The 23189-nt window shown below is 32.9% G+C and overlaps 1 protein-coding gene across 13 annotated transcripts in view; it reads right to left on the bottom strand.

Moving 5' to 3' along the window:
- DGKB (diacylglycerol kinase beta) overlaps nucleotides 1-23189 on the bottom strand; it is a 723408-nt gene that overhangs the window by 389717 nt on the left and 310502 nt on the right. For all 13 annotated transcript variants that reach the window (XM_032286738.1, XM_032286728.1, XM_032286731.1 and 10 more), the window contains 3 exons: nucleotides 21215-21300; nucleotides 19010-19099; nucleotides 12659-12819 (listed from right to left, as the gene is read on the bottom strand). In XM_032286738.1, coding sequence (XP_032142629.1) covers nucleotides 12659-12819; nucleotides 19010-19099; nucleotides 21215-21300 — 337 coding nt within the window. The remainder of the gene's footprint in view (nucleotides 1-12658; nucleotides 12820-19009; nucleotides 19100-21214; nucleotides 21301-23189) is intronic.

Here is a 23189-nt window from a genome sequence, read left to right as displayed (position 1 = left end):
GCTGTGGACTGGGAAAGACAGCTATCAACAAACCAGAAAGCTAGAAAATAAAAATTAATGAGCCAGTGGTCTTAAGGTTAGTAAGTGGTCAGGGCTTTGAGATCTTTGAGATACTTAAGGCCTAATTCGCAAAGGGGAGATACCTAAAGAGAAAGTCACTTTAAGAAGCAAATGGGAAAAGTAACACATGAAATAGAAGAATTTGCCATGGTCAGCTCAAGCAGCTCAGCACAGAATTCATTCTGCAAAATGCATCCAATCATGTACTGCAAGACAAAAAATATTTTCCATCTAAAAGTGAAATAAAGATCCCTACAATATACACATTCTTAGTCATTTTCCTTCCTAGTACCCTGTATCTTTTCCTTCAAAATACTGATGGTTGTTTGAAATTTCTCGTTTATTGTGTCCCATTCCTAAGAAAATGCAGGCTAAATGAGGACTGGTTTTCCCTCTTGTGTTCTTCCATACTAATTCCATTTATCTTCTAGTGCTTTGAAGAGTATACAGCACAAAGTGATTACTCACATAAATAAACAAAATCACTATGTAAGCGAAGAAAAGGAAAAGACACAAGACTGTGTGAAACAAAAAAGAATCAGAACTGCAGCCATAGTTATATCTATCCTGCTAAAATGTGATCTAAGCAAATAGAACCACATCCAATCTCAAATCATTATTAAAACAATTCAGTCAGAGGCAGCACTGTAGAGCAGGTTGAACATCAATATTTGAATGATGGCATCATGGTATGTTTGGGTTTACAAATGTGTAAATACATTGAATAACACTCTGAAATGTTAAAGATTACCTATGGAACTACCACATCTTTTAATTATATTAAGTTTTATTTCTGTTTTCTGGCATGAGGGAGGTATATATATTTACAGACTTATTTATATGTTTTGGTATATATATATTTGGTATATATATTTGTATGCTCCTTTGTATGCTTTAAGAGACAGCTATGTAAAGGCGTTCACATTTGATCACCGCAGTCATCCATGACATTTCTTGAGCACTAGTGTAAGGCCTTTAGAAGTCCTGAACAGCTCCTTAAGGTAGTTTCTATATTGTCCTCCTCCACAAAAGTAGGATATGAGAAGTAATGCCATTTATGGATAATTTTTTTTTCTAATTTAATGTTAAATTTTGGGAACCTCTTTTCTGGTTGTACATGATTTTCAAACTGATAAACTTTTCGGTTCCCCTAACGATTATATCATTAAATATGTTTTGTCCAGCTTATGCTTTTATACTCTTTTCTCCTGTGAAATAGATTTTTACAAACGAAATGGATGGCTCAAAGGGTATTCACATTTTTAAATGTTAATAGATACTATCATATACTAATCAAAATGTTTTATTTGATAAGACCATCACACAATTTGTGCCAGTTTTTCTATTGACATCGTCATGTCAATAAGTATGACAATATCATACTTACTGACTTATTGACTGATAGAGATCATCAGTCTTTGTAATTTTGAATAATTTGAAAGGCAAAATATGGTAATCCATTGCATAATCTTATGTTTCACTGTTTACTAAAAATTTTAGGAATTTTTTTCATCTGCTTTCACTTTACAGATGCCCTTAATTATTTCTTGTGGGAGGCTCAAGAAGGTTCCCTTGGGGTCTGGATTGTGACCCCTTTCCTCTAATAGGAATATAAGACAAGTTCTTATTATTCAAGTCCTATTTTATGACTTTGCATAACATTACTTAGGTTTCCTCATGTAAGCTGTTTTATTTATTTATTTTTTACCTAAATGTAAACCTTGGCATTTCTTTGGTTTTGCTGGTACTGTTAACAAACTTTAATTCATATTAGCATAATAAATGGTAATGTTACAAAGGAAAGTTATAGGTTTAAATATATATATATATTTAGTATTTAATACATTGTTTTATTAGTTTCATTTCGAGTTGATGAATTTTACATATAATCATCACCTTCAAATATTAATAATGAATCTCTTTATATATATAAACATTTAAATGTTTCATTATTAAATTAGTTCACTTTAAAAAAATTATCGACTGAAATAGTGACAGAAAAATTCTTGTCTTCCTCCTGATTTTATTTGGAATGCATCCACTATGCCCCTGTAAGTATATTTTGATTTATAAAAAAGTCTAATTTTTTTCAATTAGGTTTTAATCACAAAAAACAGCAATTCCTGTTTCTATTTAAATCAAATAATTGTGCCAATATTGACACATTTTGGCTTTCTTGAAATAAACTCTATTTGGTCAATATATTTTTGATCTTAGATCTATTACTTGAATTAATTTCCTATTATTTTTGTCTGCAATTGTTGCATTTATATACACGTATACATTTTATTTTGGCAGCTATGGTAATGAGGCATTGATATTGAGGTTTTCAAGCAATGTAAAATGAATTGGAAAAACCTTCCTTTTTAATCTGAATTCTGAAAGTTTGTTAAAATATAATAACTATTTTTGCTCTTAATACTAAAGTGAATTGACACCAACTTTAGTAGTTCTCTTTTCCTCTTTGGCTAACCGAAATCAGAGGTTCTCACTAGGCAAGCAACATTAGGATCGCCTGGAAGGTTGTTAGAAATGCAAACTCTCAGACCCCGCCCCCCTCATCTCGGACCTACCTAAACTGAAAAACCTGGTTGTAGAGACCTGGGTGTTAGTTTAATAAGACCTTTAGGTGATTCTAATTCATCCCCCAATTTAAGAACCACTGTCTCAGATTTGCTACTGCTTTCTCCTCAGCAAATTTTTGCTATTTATATTTCGATGCAAATGTTCCATTTCTTCTATATAAAAAATTTATTGCCATATAAACACAGATGATATACTCATACTTATTTAAATATTTTCCATAGCTGTGGCTATGTCTTGAAATTTATTATGCTATGCATTTTTTTTCTGTTAAAAAATATTTGTGCCAGTTGTTTTGTATGTTATTTGCCATTTTTTTAGGGGAGAAAAAAGCTTTGGGCTTTGTTTATCATTATACCTCTGTTGTTTTTATCTAAGTTATTTTCTTTATGTCAATTACATCTTAATTTTCTATTTGTCTTGTAGCTTTTACCTAGTTTTTTCTTAATTTGACGATTTGCTTATTTTTATCTTTTTTTAAAAAATAAAACCTTTGTGCCTATAATTTTTTCTCCATGTACAGTTTTGGCCATATGCATATTGGCTGTGATAGAAAATCTTTATATATTTATTAACTTGTAAATAATGCTTTTTCTGTTTTTATTTCCATTTTACCTAAAAAAATCTAGATGCTTATGGAAATTCTAAAATTTCTTAATATTTTTGGTGTCTCTTGGTTTATTTTTATTTTCAAATTTATGTCATTGTCAGGAAATTATCATTCAGCATCCTTATATATCTATGATTTATTATAGTATACAAAAATTCTTAAAATTATTTTCCTGCAATATTGGTTTATTATTTTATCTTATCATTCTTAATGTTTAGTATTTTGTTCTTTTACTTGTTTTCTGTAATCAAATTTCCAAGGTGTTATTTTTTCATAGCTCTTTTTCAAGAAATTCCTTCTAGATGTAGCTGTTATTGGTCTTATCTGTAACCACATCTCCACATAGTTATCTCTCTTTATATATATAGTTATTATATCTATTATTGCCATTTATATATTTATAATCATATTTATATAATATATAAAAAACTTAGATATATACACATATATATGCCTTCCCCTGTATATATAAATACTATATCATCATTGCAGCAATTTTAGTAATTTTCTCTTAGTTTATCTTTGCATCTAACTTCCTACTATAAATATTAAATTCTTTTTTTGTTCTATAAAATGAAAATTTATAAATCTTCCTCTGAGAATGACTTTCACAACTTTACATTCAAATTGTACATTTCCTGTATGGTTTGCCATTTTCCTTATTTCAACTTTGATGCAATAATTAACCAGAAATGTTTTAAAATTTTTAGATGTTAAGATTTTTAGACAAATTTTTGTGGACTTCTAACATGACTGAATTCTATTAGATCAATTCGCCTTTACGATTCTGCTTTTTTTTAAAAAACGGATTTTCTTTGTGGCCACATGCGTAATTGATTTTAATAAATTGTTAGTAATTTTCGGATATTCCAGAAAACACACTTATTCCTGAAGGATCTAACTCTCCTGGTATCTTTTGAAAACCAACCAAGGCCCTGACGAAATCCAAGAGGCTGTATCTAGATATCTGAGTAAGAAACTCAACTCACCTGTTCAGCAATTTTATGGCTGTTGGCGACCAGAAACACTGTCACAGGTACGGTATGTTTGGCTCTTGTGTTCCTCAGGTCTGCTACTTTCCAGTCCTTAGACCTAGGACTCTGTTTGCTTACTCAACCTGCTTGGGGAGAAATCCCTGCCTGAAGCACCTCAGCTAAGGCTCCAACAAAGCCAAGGCATACTATCTCCCAGCTGCCCCTGGTCTCCAGCACTCATTTGAAACAGGAGAGCTGAAGCAATTGAACAAAGCAGATCACGTGTATGTCCCTATTTTCTTAGAAGCCTCCAAATATTCCCCCGGGAAAGCCCACAGGTATGTGTGAAATGTGTTAGTATGTATTCCCTGTGACCAACATAACCTAACACCATTTCCAGTGTAATGGTGATTTTTTTCAAAAACATAGAAATACACTGTAATTCCATCAATTTTGTTAGCACATTACCTTTTCTGCTTCTAAATTTCTGTAGTACTCTAGGCTAGAATACCCCATAAAATCTATTATATTTTCGTTGCAGTTTTCTTTATCAATTACACATATAAAGTTTATTTAAAATATCTCTCCCTATACACTATACCATGTTATGTCTCTAAAGCCTCAGTTACATTTTGCTCCCTAGTCCTCCTACATCAATTTGGAGGAAGGGGGAACAGGGTGGAGGGTAACGATGTGCTCATTCTGAATTGAAAATTTTCGGAAAACCCTCCAAGGGTAGCTGACCTAAAATTCATGCAGTCCCTTTAGTATGCATTCAGGTTAGGCCTTAGTTGGGGGGTAAAAGAATAATCTTATGCAATGTTGTATTACCTACAACTTATGACCCTTAGAGATATGGGATTTATACTATACAATTTATCTTTAGAAAACTCAACTATTTTTGTCAGTTGACTTTTTTGTTAGATCACGAAATTATTAAATTACTGCAAACACTTGATACATTGAAAACAAAATATCAGTTGCCTAATCTCAATACAAAAGTCATTAAGATGTCAAAGCCTTGAATCAGAAACACTTGTGTACAGAGTTGTGATGGCTGCTATTTAGTGAAAGTTCAGGGTGTCACCAACAACTTTAAATATTTTCTTTCTACCTAAAATCTATAAATACAATTGAAATGGCCAATCTCCCCTTGTAAACACAGCCAATGTCTATTTTTGAATGTGAGTCACCAAGGTTCTTAAAACACTGCCTTGTGTAAACCACAGTCCATAATAGCCCATCTATTATTTCCAATTTCAGTTTCTTTAAAGTAGAGCAAAAACTCAAAAGACACTTGTGAAACTATATGAGTTAAATCCTTTTAGATTCTTACATTTTTTTTTTCTTCTTTTCATAAAAAACTTTTTATTTATTTTTTTTAAGATGGGGTTTCACCATATCGGTCAGGCTGATCTTGAACACCCAACCTCAGGTGATCCGCCCATCTTGGCCTCCAAAGTGCTTGGATTACAGGTGTGAGCCACCACGGGATTCTTACAATTGTTTTTAAAAATCTTTTATAATTATTTTCCTTACATATAATTATATAGCAAAGTTTCAGCATTACATTTATATTAACTCTTCCTAAAACATTTGACTTAGTTTTGATAAAATAATCGTGTCATTTTTATTATAATTGTTCTATTTTTCAATTAATATCCAACTATCACCTTTAGCAGAAGAATTTCTGCTGTAAAAAGATTGGGTTACCTCATCCCCTAATTATAATTATTTAATTATTCAGTGATGTACCACTTAAAATGCAAATATATCGCACCATATTCTTCCAGGAGACTTCAAGACATGGTGGCGGCTGGGTTAACAGCAGTCTTTCATGTTATTCACTCCCATTACCCCTCTCCATGTTCCAGGCACATTGGCCTAGCAGAGCTTTGAATACACTAAGCTCTTTCTTACCTCAAGTCTTTCACATACAGTTATACTTGCCTATTATGCTCATAGCATGTCTTCAATGTTCAGCTCACGATGTATATTCCTCAGATCTCTTCTTAAATGCATTCTCTTTATATAAGCTGACTCTCATATCTACAGTTGATGTCTTTCATAGCATTTATAATAATTTTCAAAAATGTTGTATTTGTGCATTGATTTTTACTTTTCAAAAGTATCTCCTTGTATCATTAAACTCTAAGTTCTAATAATGAGATGACCTATATTTTTTTTTTTTTTTTTTTTTTTTTTTAGACAGAGTCTTGCTTTGTTGCCCAGGCTGGAGTGCAGTAGCGTGATCTCAGCTCACCACAACCTCTGCCTTTCAGGTTCAAGCAATTATCCTGCCTCAGTCTCCCAAGTAGCTGAGAATACAGGCATGTGCCACCACACCCAGCTATTTTCTGTATTTTTACTAGAGTTTGGCTTTTACCATGTTGACCAGGCTAGCCTTGAACTCCTGACCTCAAGTGATCTGCCTTCCTTGGCATCCCAAAGTGCTGGGCTTACAGGCATGAGCCATGGCATCCAGCCAGATGACCTGTGTCTTTAATTCACTCTCATAAGCCTAGAGCCTGAAAAAAGTAAGCGCTTAGTTTTTTATTTATTAAACAAGTGAACGAAGAATCCATTATGGAAATAAAATGAATGGAGTAGAAAGTTTTCTCTTGGGATATTTAAGATTATCTATAGTTGGCTTTTGCTTCTAATTCCAGGTGTCTGGCATCTCATGACAATCTTCTCTCACCTCACTACCATGTAAGCTTAGTGACTATACAGACCTCTATCAAGTTCACTGCTAATTTTCAAACAGTACCTGGTACATAGAAGATACTAAATAGACATGCTTTTATTGATGGACCATCACTGTGGAAGATATCTGTTTAGAGTTAATTATGAATACAGAATCATTTCCAATAGTGTTGGCTAAATTGGAAAAGCATTAAAAAGAAGGATTTGGCATAGTGTCTAGTAATTGATCAATTTCCATTTTCTTCCTAGGTAGACAAAATTTATTTCCTCAGCTTCCTTACAATTATGTGCAGGCAAGTCACTGAAATATGGCAAGTGAGTTATGAGTGGAAATGATGTTACATCTTCCAGGTATGGCCCACTAAAAAAACAAACATAAAAATTCCACTTTCCTTTAGCCATTCAGTTGTTGAATAGAGGGTTATCTGTCAAGACAGAAGGAGACTGGGTCACTGACTGACAAAATAGAGCAGAACCTCCCCTCAATTTTTAACCCATCCTGACCTGTCATGTGAAGAAAAACTAATTTTTATTCATTGTCAGACCATTGATAATTTGTGTGTGTTTGAACCAGTGGTCAACCCATTCATGAATAGTACAAAGATTATATCACAATGAATAAGAAAATGATATAGCTATATATTTCTGACCTCCTCAGATTTCCTAAAATTGGAGTCAAGGTTCTTTGTAGATTGCACAGTGCTAGCAGTAAGTAAATAAGGAACAATAGATGAAATAATGAAAACAATACTGACAGTAGACTCAAACTCGGAGATGACTTCGTAACAGCAGAAGAGTTCCTAGACACAATTTCAAGTATAAACTATGTGCTCATCTTAAGCTTTATCATGCTGGTTATAGCATAAAGTTGAGATGCATCCCATATGCTTTAAACCCTCCAACTCCATGATTTGTTGTATATTAAGGAATGGCTTGAGGTAGTTAATTTATTTTATTTCATTATATTCTAGATTCATCCATTGAGGAAGAAGAATGCAAGTTGCTGAGTAGACGACTTTGTTAAAGGACTCAAGGTAGAAGATCTATTGCTCTGATTATGTCCCTGAGCATGGAGATTTTGTGTTCCTGGGGTAGGATTAAATCTTTCAGGGAGGAATGCATCCTCTCTTCACCCCTCCCCCCCCCCGCAACCCCCATATTACGCTCAGTCGAAGGAGCTCCAAGTCAAAGGGAACAAGACTCTTTAAAAGAAGACTCAGTCAAAGCCACCTTGTTTGTTTAATTAGTTCTGATCTGCCTTAAAATCATAAACATTCTATCACATGGTTTTTATTAGTTTCTAAATGTAGTCTCTTAAATTTAGTTCTTTAATAAGTCTGGCATGTACTTATGTAATGTGAAGTAGAATTCTAACAAAAGTTTTTTCTTTCTAGGAAGTTAGTTTTGAACATTATCAACTAAGTAATCTGTCATTCCCCAGTGGAGTTTTGTGCCATCTCTATAGTAAGTTCCAATATGTGTCTCTGTACTTCCTCATTGATTTGTTCATCTATTATTTCATAGGACCATTCTGTTATAATTATCCAATCCAACTGTAGCATGTCTAATTTGATAAAACATTTTTTTCCCTTATTATTAAAATTGACTGCGCTATGTTGTCATACACATTTTAAAATAGTTTGTCATAAAATCCAGCTCTCATCTTGAGAAGTTATACATTAAATGTATAAATTAATTTGAATATTATATCAAGAAATCTCATATAAGAATAGGCAATGTCTCTATTTATTCTGATCTTTTATGTCTTTGCAGTGAGTTTTAAGATTTTCTTTATACAGGTCATGTATATTTTTTATTAATCCCTTAATACTTTCAATTTTTTTTTGCTATTTTTTTGGAAACTCACTGATTATTGCTAATATAAGAATATACTAGTGAATACTTAAGTTGATTTTATATTTGGCAAATTTGCTATACTCTCATGTTAGTCATAATATGTTTTTAATTGGATATATATATATATTTTTTTCAATTGGAACACATATAAGTATACATTTATCATTCACCATATAGTATTTACTTATAATTATCTTTATAATACCTTTGCAAAATCAATTTTGTAATAGGTCTGATTAACATTTCTCAATAATGGAGCTTTCAGTTGTTCTAACATCATGAACTTGTGTTCTTGTTGTTACTCTCTGCCATTTTCTGTCTCATTTCTAGTATAGCTTTCCTTTTCAAGTTTTTTGGTATTGTATCATTTCTCCTTTTCAAATACTTTGACTTTTTGTATTTAAATACAACTGACCCTTGAACAACATGGGAGTTAGGGGTGCTGACCACTTTTGCAATCAAAAAAATTTGAGTATAACATTTGACTCCCCAGAAATGTAACAACTAATACCCTACTGTTGACTGGAAGCCTTACCAATAACGTAAAGCCAATTAACATACATTTGTATGTTACACATACAAAAGAAAAGAAAATGTTAAGGAAATCATAAGAAAGAGAAGATATATATATACTATTCATTAAGTGGAAATTGATTATCATAACGGTCTTCATCCCTATCTTCTTCAGACTGAGTAAGCTAAAGAGGAGGAGGAAGAGAAGGGGTTGATCTTCCTGTCCCAAGGTGGCAGAGGCAAAATAGGTGAAGAAGGTGAAAGGGGGAGAGGCAAATTACACTGGGTATAACTTTTATTACAAAAATCTGCCTATAAGTCGACCAGTGCAGTTCAAACCTGTATTGTTCAAAGATCAACTGTATTTGTGTTTCCTAATATAAAGGTTTTTTCAACCTCGACACTGTTGACATTTTGAGCTGTGAAATTCTTTACTAGTGTATTTGAGGTGTTGTCCTATGCTCTGAGGCCATTTAGCAGCATTCCTAAACTTTACCCACTAGTTAACAACAAAAAATCCCTGCTTTAGTCATGACAATCAAGCAGACACTGCCAAATGTCTTCTGGAAAGAGAAAATTCTCCTCTGTTAAGAACCACTGGAAATTGACCAGAGCATATGAAAAAAGTGAGAATTGTTTATTTAAGAAAACTATTGAACCTCAGATAAAAACTCTCTAGTGATATTTCAGTCCTGGGCTGCTTCCTTAGCCTTTTGCTGCCTAGGTGCTATGGTTCTATCAGGGTAGAATAAGCTAAGAAAATAAGCAGCTTCCTTGTCAGCGGAGCTGACTTGATGTGAAATGGAAGCCAGAAGTTCTCTATGGCCTAGAACTTTGTTTTACAAATTAAACTTAGAGTAGTAATATCTGTGGCAAATGAACAGGGAGAGCCAGTGTTACAGCTAGCCCGAATTTGTGAAACTGACGATAGGGCAAGCAACTAACCAGCAGATTGGCCAGAAATTTAACAGGAGATCTTGGAATCAAATTTTCATATGGGCTGTGACAAACTTCTATATATTCCTGGCTGTCTAAAAATCTACATGGATTTGCAAGGCTGCACAAATGTTCAGAAGAGACAAAAGAGGATCCTAGTTATCTATACATCCTTGGTTAAATGAGAGGGTTTGTACATGAGCAGAGGAGACAAAAGAAAGGCCAGATTATAATAAAAGCTGAAGCTGATTTCTAATTACCTAAACTTTGAATGTATTCTTCAATGAACACACGGATCCAATGACAAAGAAAAGAAGACTTACTGGCTCAAAGAGTTTGAGCACAACTTTATACTATATACACAACTTTATATATATCATTTTGACACAGGGTGATCTCTAGGAAAGCAGCATATACCATAAGGAAGAATGGCTCCACGGGAAAGTCTCTAAATTGACTAACAGGAAAAATGATAACCACTGTGGGCAAATAAAAATCCAGGGAATTAAAAATATAAACATTTTTCAGTTTTTAACAAAAAATGAGGAGATATGCAAAGGAATAGGAAAGTGGGTCACACATTTGGGAAAATAACAAGCAAAGAAAAAAAGGTCTCTGATGGGGCACAGATGTTTGACTTAGTAGACAAATACTTCAAAACAGCTATTATATGTCAAAAGAATTAAAAGATACAACATTTAAAGAATAAAATATAGGGAAAATGACTCTTCAAATAGAAAACATTCATTAAAGATACAAAATTGTAAACAGAAGAACCAAATAGCAATTCTGAGTTCAAAAGTATAGTAACCAAAACAAAGAATCCTAAGAGACTTAAGAGATTGGCATCATTAATATTCAAAGATGGGAAGCATTCTAAATGTTCATCAATTGGTGAAGCAATAAGCAATATCTGATACCTGCATGCAACAGAAGCCTATTCAGCAACGAAAAGGAAAACAATATTTATACAGTTCACATGAGTGAACTCAAAAACTTCATCCTAAGTGAAGGAATCCAGGTGCAGAAGTCCTATATTGTGTGATGTTTAAACTTATTTTTCCATAAGTTATTGGGGTACAGGTGGTATTTGGTTACACGAGTAGGTCCTATAGTGGTTATTTGTGAGATCTGACATTTTTTTAAAAATATAGAATGTCCATCAAAAGCAAATCTTAGGGGCAGAAAGCCGATTAATTCCTTCCTGAAATTGGGAAAAGGAGCCAAGATTGACTAAAAATGGGCATGAGGGTTCTGATTTGCATAATAAAAATGTTCTAAAATTGGATTAGTTTACTAAAATCATTAAAGAGTACAGTTATAGTGAGTGAATTCAGTTGTGTGTAACTGAAACACTAATAAAGCTGTTAAAAATACTGTTTTTATACCAATGTGAATAGGAGGGCTTCTCTAGATCAAGATGCATTGCATTTTTTTTTCAAATGATAATATTCATCACAGTATTGGTAACCATTGCATATTTAGCCTTTATTATCTAGCACTCCATGAGATATTTTAAATGTACAATCATATTTGTACCTCTATGAGAGAGAAAAAAAAAAAAACCCTGCATGACACAGGAAAATAACCAGATACTGAAATTAAATAATTTGCTTAAAGATATGAATCTTACGCTCATGGACTCAACCAATGCTTTTCATATTCTATTAGCTTTTTTAGTGTGTGTGTGTGTGTGTGTGTGTGTGAGAGAGAGAGAGAGAGAGAGAGAGAGAGAGAGAGACAGAGATGACATAAAATTAGCATACATTAAATGGAATTTAATGCTTTATGTATTTTTAGATTTCATAATTATTGGCTAAAAATATATATAATCACTGTTAAAATTATTCCTTTAGGATTAAAATTTTAATAACTATTTCACCTGCCAAATAATATTTTACTCTGTGTAAGATTCTAAAAGAAATGAAGTGAAAAGTCAGCCTTCTGACTTTAATTAATCACCTGAGAATAGTAGCAGGATTTTTTTGTAGACTTTTCATAGATATTTAGTAAGTTATAATTATTTTATAAAATGAATCTCAAAGTTAGATAAAATTTATTGCAATATTTTCACGTTTTCAATAATATGGAGCTTCAACTTATACTCTAAAACTTGTAAGTATATTAAACGACTTTCAACTTCATTTTAGTAACACAAATAAAACAATTACAAAGAATATATTTTTCCCTTTGTTTAAAACATGAAAAATACGTCAATTGCTGATACTCTAAATTAGTAAGCAATGATAAAAACAATTATTGGTCATTAGAGCAATAATAATTGCCTATTAGAGGAGATGTTTTGCTGGCACAAAGGTAAAATAAATTATTTACAATCAGTAAATTTTGATAGTGTAAAAGGTTCCTTACTGTGATTATTCAGTGTAGATAAAAAGGTAAAATTTAGTGGAAATCTTACCACGCCAATGGAAAAGTAATTATTGATGATACTGTAAGGCACTGGGTCTCCCTTCTCATCTTTATCATGAGGTATGACTTCAAACTTCCACCTGTCCAGCATGATTTCTGTGCTGTTTTCAATGTCTTTTAGAATTTTCATCAGATTCTCACCTTCATAACCTAATGGGGAAAGAAAATATCTTGAGAAAAGGAATCTAGCCAAATCAAAAAGCTGTGTTTTTATGTTTGAGCGTGTTATACTCTAAAGAGATATTCGATGTACATAAAGTTTGATCCCAAGAACTCCTATTAAATTTCTGGCCAATCTGCTGGTTAGTTGCTTGCCCTAGAGTCAGTTTCACAAATTCAGGCTAGCTGTAACACTGGCTCTCCCTGTTCATTTGCATGCGTAATATTCTAAAGATAATGATTTTGAAGCACATGCTACTGTCAAGTGAAGAATTAATTATAACGTTATACTCATATTCACATTTCATTCTTAACCTTAATTTGTAACACACATTGTATTTCTCTTTTGTGGTGCAAATTCTCAGTGTATATAACTGCCAAGTGAACATGTTTACTGTATGCCCCATAAAATTTATATCAATAGATTCAAAATTGAATTAATTCTTTGCTTCCATATCTTCCTCCTGTGCAGCCGACTTCACAAAGGCCCCATCCTCTACCCAGCTGCTGAAGTCAAAAACATGGATGACATTTTAGATTTTTCAGTTTCCACCACTCTCTTATCCTCACTTTCCCCCCTCTAGTGATATAGAACTTTGAATTTAAATAAAAGGTCCTACTCTTTGTAACGTTTAAAATTTTGTTTCTTATTTTATCTACTCAGGGTGCCCGTTTTCTTTTTGACTGCCTTGCATCTATTTCCTTGGCCTAGTTGTATATTTGCTAACACTTCTGTCCAGTGCTGCTGCTTATGCCTGTAGTCTCAGCTACTCAGGAGGCTGAGGTGGGAGGACTACTTGAGGCTAGGAATTCCAGGATGCAGTGAGCTACGATTGCACCACTGTATTCCAGTCTGGGTGACACAGCGATGTTCTATCTTTAAAATAACAAAATTAAATAAAATGAATAAACGTGCTAACACTTCTTTCTGGAAAGCACCCTTTCAAAATAATGGCTTAGATGCCCCTCACGCAGTCTACTCACAGTTTCAAAACCAGCCCTATCTTAGAACTAGTACACCACATTGTCATTACTTTGTTTTTGTCACTACAGGTTCCTCTTAACCTGGCCTGCCATACAGTAAATGCTGAACAAATCGATTTTTTAGTGAATCTATGATAGATGGTCAACATGGCCTAAAAATAAAAGTCATCCCAATATTAAATTTTCAATATCCAATTTATCGGTAGGTATATAACATAGTTATCACTGCAGCCTAACCCTGACAGAGTTTCTGTTTTCATTTCTTAATCTTCCTCAACATTAGTTTCCTTCCCTGTAAAAATCTTACATTTCTTGTGAAGATGGAAGCAAGATAATGCATAAAGGGTCTTAGTACATGAGCCTAAAACAGAGAATAGAAAGTTCTCAATAATATTATACTACTGATGATGATACCATCAGAAATATTGTACTAAGTTAAATAATCTCTCTCTTTACCCATACAATGCTCACACACAGTCCTAAAATGGTATTTTAAGTTGGAACAATATTTTCAGGGTTTTTTTTCTGTTCATTATTTAATTGTTGAACAAGGAAATGCCAGAGTTGAGTCCTCATTAGAGCTATTAGCATACATATCACTGAATAAACTCATTGGATGAAAAGAAAACAGGCAGTCTCATATGCGAAAATTCCCTAAAGAGGAATACATTTCACTAAAGGTGCAATTGTTCAATTAACTATTAGAAAGCAAAGGCCACCAGGAACTAGAAATACCTCTTTTGGAGCTCATCATCACTTCTTACCTTACACAGCTTTAAAAAGTAATTATGCGCTATTTAATAAAGTGTATGATAAGTAATTATTACATAGAATCATGGAAAATATTAAATATTTCAAAAGGTATATATCTTATAGTATAATTTGAAGCTATAAATATTAATATTATGCATATAACTGTACTCAGTGGCAAAACATTGAATGGTTTAAGCTGCAAGACTACAATAATTGTATTTAATAACATTTCACGTTTCTTAATAGCACTACCTTATTGTAAATGTTTAATTAATTCCTAATTGTTAATTTGTTTTAAGAAGAATAAGTAATAGCTCCCCAAATAAATTATACGCATGTATATTTTGTTTTACCTACTGAAATAAATAAAAAACACTTAAGTATGTTCATCTATTTTCCAAATTCTGCTTTCATTTCAGAATACAGTTGATAGTCTTTAGGTATAAATTATTTTGCATATAAGAGTATATATTATAATATAGGAGTATCGTCTGTGTGTATGCATATACATACATAGGATGAGCAGAAAAACAAGCAAGTAATAATCCTTTAAAAAATGTTGAATTTGCTCTCAGTCATGTCTCAGGTTAATAGTAGCACCATTCAATATAACATTAGAACAATGTAGGAACAACAAGTAACCAGGAGAGAACATGATAGGAATGAATGTAATGAAAATCAATTACCACAGCTAGATTATAGTAGGGTCACTCAGCTTAAAATATTTACCACTGGATATGTGTACAGGGATTTTTATGACTAAATATGAAAATCTGGTTTAAATCTGTCTTCCAGTCAAGCAAAGGTAGAAAGAGACAATAAATAAATCTTGAGAATTACAACATCTGCAATTCAGAAGTGATTCACATAGATGAACTCCAGGCTGTAGTGCCCCATTTAACAAATACCTTTTCCTTACTTCTTGTAGGTATCTACGCCCAAGTTTGTTAAATAATGATATGTAGCTATTAGTAGGATTTCTGAACTCAAGAAGATCATGATTTTATAAAAGATAAATCAAACCCACTAAACATACCAACAAAAGACTTTTTTCAAAAATCAATAATACTATTTTACTTTCATTGTTTTGACTTAAAGCTTGTAATCACTCCAGGGCTAAGAAACAGAATGAAAACATAATTAATAATTATTTTATCTTTAATGATATGTTGTTATAGTGATTGGATCTAAATAGTCAGAAATTGTTACAAACGAAAATCACATAAAGAAATGCAACAACAAATCTATAGAAAAGTATGCTCTATTTACAACTATCACTTACCTCCTTAATCTATACAAACAAGATTTTCCTTGCAATAATCAAATTTTTGTTAGAGAGACTAATTTTGCCAGAAATTTACAAACAGAATGCTAATCAAGCATTTTTTCAAACACCCTAAGATATCCTACATTCTTAGTGTCATCTTTTCCAAAATATACTCTTGTAAAAAAGAGGCTTCAAGTCAATAGATTCCCAAGACCTTAAGTGAAAATGATTGCTGGTTGAATGAAGTATTTTCTCCTACAAAATTAAGTATAACAATAATTACTGCAACTGCATAAAGTACTTTGCACAAACATTGATACAGTTTGGCTCTGTGTCCCCACTCAAATGTCATTTTTAGTTGTAATCCCGATAATCCCCGTGTGTCAAGGGAGGGACCTGGTGGGAGGTTATAGGATCATGAGGGTGGCTTCTACCATGCACTTTTGGTGGTAGTGAGTTCTCACTAGATATGATAGTTTTATAGGGGCCGGTTTCTCCTTTGCTCATTTGGTTCTCTAACGTGCCACCATGTAAAATGTGCCTTTGCTTTTCCTTCGCCTTGCACCATGATTGTAAGTTTCCTGAGTCCACCACAGCCATTTGAAAGTGTGAGTCAGTTAAGTCTTCTTTAATAAATTACCCAGTCTTGGCTATGTCTTTATAGCAGTGTGAGAACAAACTAACACAAACAATGTATTAGTTTAGCACAGGAACCTACAAGGTAGGCACTATTATTTTCTTCAACTTCTGATGAGGAATCTACAGCACACAGTTTTTAAGTAACTTGTTCAAAGTTACACACCTGGCAAGAGACAATTCCACTGAAAAGCATATTTCTTTGTTAATAATCTCTAGCAAAGGGCTTCTCCATTTCCCTAATTGCTCAACTTGGGCATCTTGTTACCTTGCTTTCCCTAAAATTCCTATCCATTCCACTGATAAGTACAGTTCTAAGCCTGAAAATGTACCTCCAGTTTGTCTACTTGCCTGATTTACACCAGGTAAGCTCTAGTCTGCTCATTTTATCATGTAATCAGAACAAGTATAATTGAAGTTCTCATTTGGAGAACTATAGTTCTGCATGTTTTCACATTTTCTGACCAGTTTATTTTCTATTCCAAAATTAATCCATTTTTGGAAATGTGTCAGTGTGTTACTCTACTTCTGACACTTTCAAAGCTTCACTTTCCATGTCAAAATCAATCATATAAAACTCTTACAATGACAAACAAGTTCCTGCATTATCTAGCTCCCAATTATCTTTCCAAAGTCATGGTACTCACCACCCCAACTTCCCACCACTGCCCTGCTGCTTCAGCAACCCCACCAGCACTCCTTCCTTCAGTCCTTGAAACACAAGGAGTTATTTTTCCTCCTTCTGGTATTTTAGATCCAGCTTAAATGTTACCTCCCCAGAGAGACCTTCTTGACCATCTACCTAGACAGTTCATCTCTATTATTAATTCTTCTGACTCCTGATTCCCTGATTAAATTTTGTAATTACATATTTCATTAATAATTGTCTATTATATTCAATGAAAACGTAATCTCCAAAAAGATAGAAGCCATTTATTTACTTCCTCACTGTTATGTAGCACCTAGAACAGTGCCAATGTATCATATACTCACAGGGAATTCATCACTAATAGATACTTTGACACAAACCATAGTCCTTGCCTTAGACCATTGTTAGTACTTTGTATGTGTTTTCACAAGAATCATTAGAGTATGTCAAATATGGACTTCTTCATCAAATTTGAGATTTAGGCCATTTGATAATTTGGAAGCCAAAATAAAATTACTTATTTTCAAATATATCAAATATATGTTACAGAAGAAAAGATACACATATTTTCTTTTTAATCAACGCACTTGTATGAACACTGGCAAACACAAGTATCTTATCAGCAATGGTGATGTCTTCATTCATTTCTTTAGATTTCATGAGCTCTAATACAACTCATGAAAATACTCCTAAAGTAAATTCTTAATAAAAATCCCAAATAGAATATATACTAAATTCTTAGTCTAGCATGTACACAGTTTAGAGCTAGCTGGCCAGATATTCACGGAATTGTTCTCCAATTTTGCTGTAAATCAGAGTTACTTAGAGAGTTTGTTTAAAAAAAAAAAATATCTGCTGAGGTCCTAACTCCAGATATTTCCATTCAGTGTGTTTGGGGTGGGGTCAGGCCACTGTATTTTTAGCAAGCTCCCCAGGGACTCTGTTCACTCTGTCTTAGTAGACACTTTTCCAGCTTCTCTAAGTGAGCTTTGATGCTAAATATATTTAACATTCAATTCCTGCTTCTTTACCAAAGTCTGGTGGTGTTTAGTGATCTTATCTGGTGGTGTTCAGTGATCTTTAGATAAATATAGCCTATCAGTGATTCTGCAAAATGTTTTAAGACCTCCTGAAATATTCTCTTTATTTACCCTGCTCCATACACACTATTTCAGTTTCAGTTTCTTGAATACGTCAAGTGCCTTGACACCTCTGGGCCTTTGAACTCCATGTTCCCTCTGCTTACGAAGTTCACACCCAGGTTTATATGCCTGAGTCTTTTTCTAGCTATTAGTCTTCTCTTCTACATTATCTCCTTAGTGAGGTTTTGCCTTATAATGTTCATCAGTTTACTTGTTAGCATAAAGTCTTACATAACATTTTATGTGCCGCTAGAAGTTAAGGACTTTTTGTTTCTCTATTGTCAACTCTGTATCCAAAGTGCAGAATACAGCTGGATAGCACAGAGTGAGTCTCAATATTTAAGTGTTATTTAACATACTCACTCCTGGGAAGCTAATTCATTAGTCTTTCATTTTTCCTCTGTTTGTGATTTTACCACACAATTTGTAAATGAAAAATATAAACATTACCTTAATGTACATCCATGTTATTTTCTAAATGAAAACGTCAAAAACAAAAACCAGAGATGTTTGGAAACTTGCCCTCCTGAAGTTTAAGTCTATAATTAATATGACATTAAAGCCCAATACCCATGGTCTCTTTGCCCTCTACTTGTTCTTCTACCCTAGACTGTTGTTCAAAATCATATATTACATATACTACATCAGTTATATTCATGAAATCATATGGTTTTTGTTTCTGTTCTTGTTATTTGCAAGGGAAAGGGGTGTTGTGCACTGTTTCTGATTTTGTTGTTGCAGCTGCCTTACCTCCTCCCCATCGCAGGCATCTTGCTAGATCATTGCCAGTCCCAAGAGGCAGAATTGCAACTGGAGGATGCTTGCCTACATTGGCCTTTTCTGCAGAATGAAAAAATACAAATAAATAAGATTTTGAATGCAGATAAAATAATATTTAAAAAAAAGCCTGATGACATGAAATGAAGGAATTCCACTAGGTACTTATAAACAAAACAAAATTGCATTTTTTAGATATATTCAATTATGAATTATGAATAATTTGTACACATTTGTAGCAGCTGACAAAACACAAATACTATTTTTCACAGTATGATGGATTGTCAAAACTCAAGCACGAGGAAAGCTTTTTAAATGTCTTAGCTAAAAACTGCGGCATGTCTTATCTCCATTACAATCCTCAGAGATATTATTATATACAGCGTAAGATTACAATACAGAGACACAACTAGGGTCAATGGGTACGTCCTATATAAAGTCCCTTTGCAACATCAATGCCAGGCATATTTTACTTGAAGGAATAAAATATTTGAAAACTGTTGAATTCTAAAAGTGAGTAAATTGCTAACAATGTCCTTGACTTTTTCCCACCCACAGTGCTCCTTTGTGTCAGAGTAAACGGAACACAACTTTAACAGCTGGGACACGCCAAGATCAGCAGGTTTTCCATGAGATTAATCTTTACATCACATAATGCTTTGGGTTCAGAGCAGTAAAGATCTCTGCTGCTGACATCCCATATGCTTTGATTTGAATCATCATATGCCTTGAATCAATCTCACAAATGTATATCATTTTCTTTTATTTTTCCTTCCTCCTGAGCCCCTCAAAGTCAGTGTATGTATGTGTGTAGGCATACCAGGGCTAGATAATTTAGGGATATGTATACAGGCTAGATAATTAAGATTTTGAGGGCTAAAACAAACTAAAAATTCCTGCTATTTTCCCTCTAAAATCCTTACAAGTCTTCAGAGACTTTCCCAACTAACTCATTAACTTTTTCAATTCTTGAATTCTGGTTGTCTTCTAAGATAGAACATATATATACGATTTACACTGTTTAACAGAAGGCCAGATCAGAATTTTCACTGTTTCTTTTTAAATCAAATATTAGTAGATTAAAGCTGTTAGATCCTTATCAAAAATGTTGCCGATATGTATTTATTTTTAATGTGAATATTTTTAGTGTATGCAAAGACAGAATGTTATCTGCCTTGACTAAATAGATGTCTGTTGCAATTTATACAGAAGGTAAAACTTCTTTTGAATCAATCTGTTTTAGGAAAGGGCCTGTTTTAAACACAGAATTGGTCAATGCAGTAACTGAAATGAGACCAAAAAGAGTCAATACTTGTTTGGATTTATATCCTCATAAAGGCCATTTCATGATCTGTTTTTCTTACTAGTAACCAGTTCCAACAACTGACTAGATCTGAAAAATCAAATAATTTTCCTGAATTTATAGTTTTTATTGTGCCGCATACTTACCTTATATGCTCGATCTTGTTCCTATATTGTTTGCTTATAAAAATCGAGCTCTTTCAGTTTAAATAGACAGGTAACATAGAATAAGATTAAACTGTGGGTTCTAATCCCAGCTCTCTCAGTTCACAGCTATAAGACTTTGTTTTAGTTATTTACTTTTTCCAAGTTTTAGATTCCCTATCTCTACACTGGATTATTAATACTATGTCATAGAGTTGCGAGGAATAAACAAGGTAATTTAGGTAAAAATCTTAGCACAGGACTATCAGTACACAATGAATAAAAATTAGCTATCATAATGATGATAATGGATGATAACAATATGAATATGCACAGAGGGTAAGGTTTTGAGGCTCCATGTTTAAATAAAGTAAGCACAACCATTTGGCACAGACTTTATCACAAATACTAAGACTACATCTTTGACTTGCTGGGGTATGCAAACAACTGGATTTCCTAGAGTCCCATTTGAAAACAACTCTGAAAGTCTGGTAAATACTGTAAGAAATTGATTCGAAAGGAAGGACTTCCAGATACTTGTAAATTATTTTGTCAGTTAAATTTTTGAACTATAGAAGAATTACTTAAACCAATAAACAGCGCGCAACATTCCAGATGTCTAATTATATAACTGCTTCCAAAGATAATGATGCCAGCCATAGACACATAGATAAAACAGAACTTAAAGCCATTGCTCTCACCCCAGTCATATTAAGTATGTGTCTGCATTACCTATGCAATCCAAAACCCAGCCCACGGTTCCATCTCCACCACACGCTAACACTCTGAAGTCAGGAACATCGCGGAAAAAGTTTAACCTGAAAAATAAGCATGTTATGGCACATGATGAATAGTTTAAAAAGATGATATTTTCAGTTTGTATCATTAGCATTTAACCCAATGAAATATATTTTTATTTTATAAAAACTGTAAAATATCTCGATGATACTTTATCCCTTCATCCTATTTTATAATTATATATTCCAGATTCTATAATTTTAAAATATTTTGTAATTATATATTCTAGATTCCATGATAAATATATTCTATTTTTCTTCAATGAATTCTAAAATTTTAAAAGTAAAATTAGTAAATTATAATAACTTTCATTAAGATATTCTCCCAGATGTGATTTGCAGTTCACATAATCCTGAATGACATACATTATTTCATTTAATAAATTTCATCAATCAAAAATTATCTTTTGAGTGAATATATAAACGTGACAGTTATGTCAGCAAATATGTCTTTAACAATTTCTACTTTCTCCTTTACTGGGAGAAATTGATTAGACTGCAACTGGGGTTCTAGCCAATTGTTTCAGTATTTCCTTTTGACATGGACTCTCCAAATAGGAGTCAGGCTTGACCTTGTATTTTGACTGGGTTGACAGGATAATCCACCCAGGAACACTCCAGCCTAATTGCTGGGTCAGCTGCCATAAATACCCACTGCTTCTGCTGTTACTGCATGCCGCATGCTTAATAATGTAACCTACCTACAAAAAAGTCACAAAGGCAGGTAATGCAGCCAGCTATACAGCCTTAGCCTATTTTATTGCAATAAAAATATTAAAACAGGACAGAAATTTTGGTATGTGCCTCTTCACCCCCCTTATCCCAATGATAACCACTGATAGTGACATAATATATGCAACTGTCCAAGGATTTTTTTTACATACTTATATATACAAATGTTCATACAAGAATCTTTAATGCACACATATTTTCAACATGAATAAAACTGTGCTATACATATTGTTCATTAACTTGTGTGGGTTTTTTTTAACTTCAAATATGTATAAGAGAACTTTGTGTATCAGTATATAACATATGCATATGTTATGTGCTGCATTCTGTCAGATTAATTTTAACCACTGCATCATGTTTTATAATAAGTGCATGTACTACAATTTAAAATAAATTACTTCATTTTATGCATTTTTAAGCTATTTCTAGTGTCTCATTATTACAAAAAGGTATTGTATTTAATATTATTTGAAGAACATTTGTGTAAACATGTGCATTTGTTTTGAAGGTTACTCTAGAGAAAAATATTCTATTACACCATTATATCCCTCTGAATGGCTCCCACTGTGAAATATGCAAGTGTCCATTTCCTTGCAACCAAACCACACTACATATAAACAATTTTATAATATTTCTTTAACAATGAGTGAAAACCGGTATCTTTTTCTTTGTTGTAAAATCACACTTCCCTGTTTACTAGTGAGTTGAACATATCTTTATACATTTCCTAGAGTTGTGTAACCTCTCTTCTGAAAACATTATTAAAAGATGTGCCTTTCTTTCAATTGAGTTGTTTTTTAATAATACTTTACAGACTCTTTGCATATTACAGCAATCTTTGCCTTTACATTTGCATCATTTAAAAAAGTTCTGTTAAGGCAATACCAACATCGCATAAATATCATAAAATATATATAAAAATTACTAAACCCCATCATCTGATGAAAATATCCATGGATATTTAGAACAGGAAACTTTCATGCAGTTTCTCATTTATTATATTGTGGATATTTAACCTTTGTGAGACTTGTTGCAAATATCTTCTTCAGTTCTAATACTGATTGTTTTGCTTATACTAATATAGGTACAATAGAATAAACACATATGTATCAGTTGCCCATTCCAGGACTTACATATTTATTTCTCTGTTTTCTTTTCCTATAGCACTGTTCTTTCTA

The sequence above is a fragment of the Sapajus apella genome, unplaced genomic scaffold, assembly GCF_009761245.1.
Source record: "Sapajus apella isolate SASKATOON/1434 unplaced genomic scaffold, GSC_monkey_1.0 scaffold19, whole genome shotgun sequence".
Lineage (NCBI taxonomy): Eukaryota > Metazoa > Chordata > Mammalia > Primates > Cebidae > Sapajus > Sapajus apella.
This window is presented reverse-complemented; position numbering and strand designations above follow the sequence as displayed.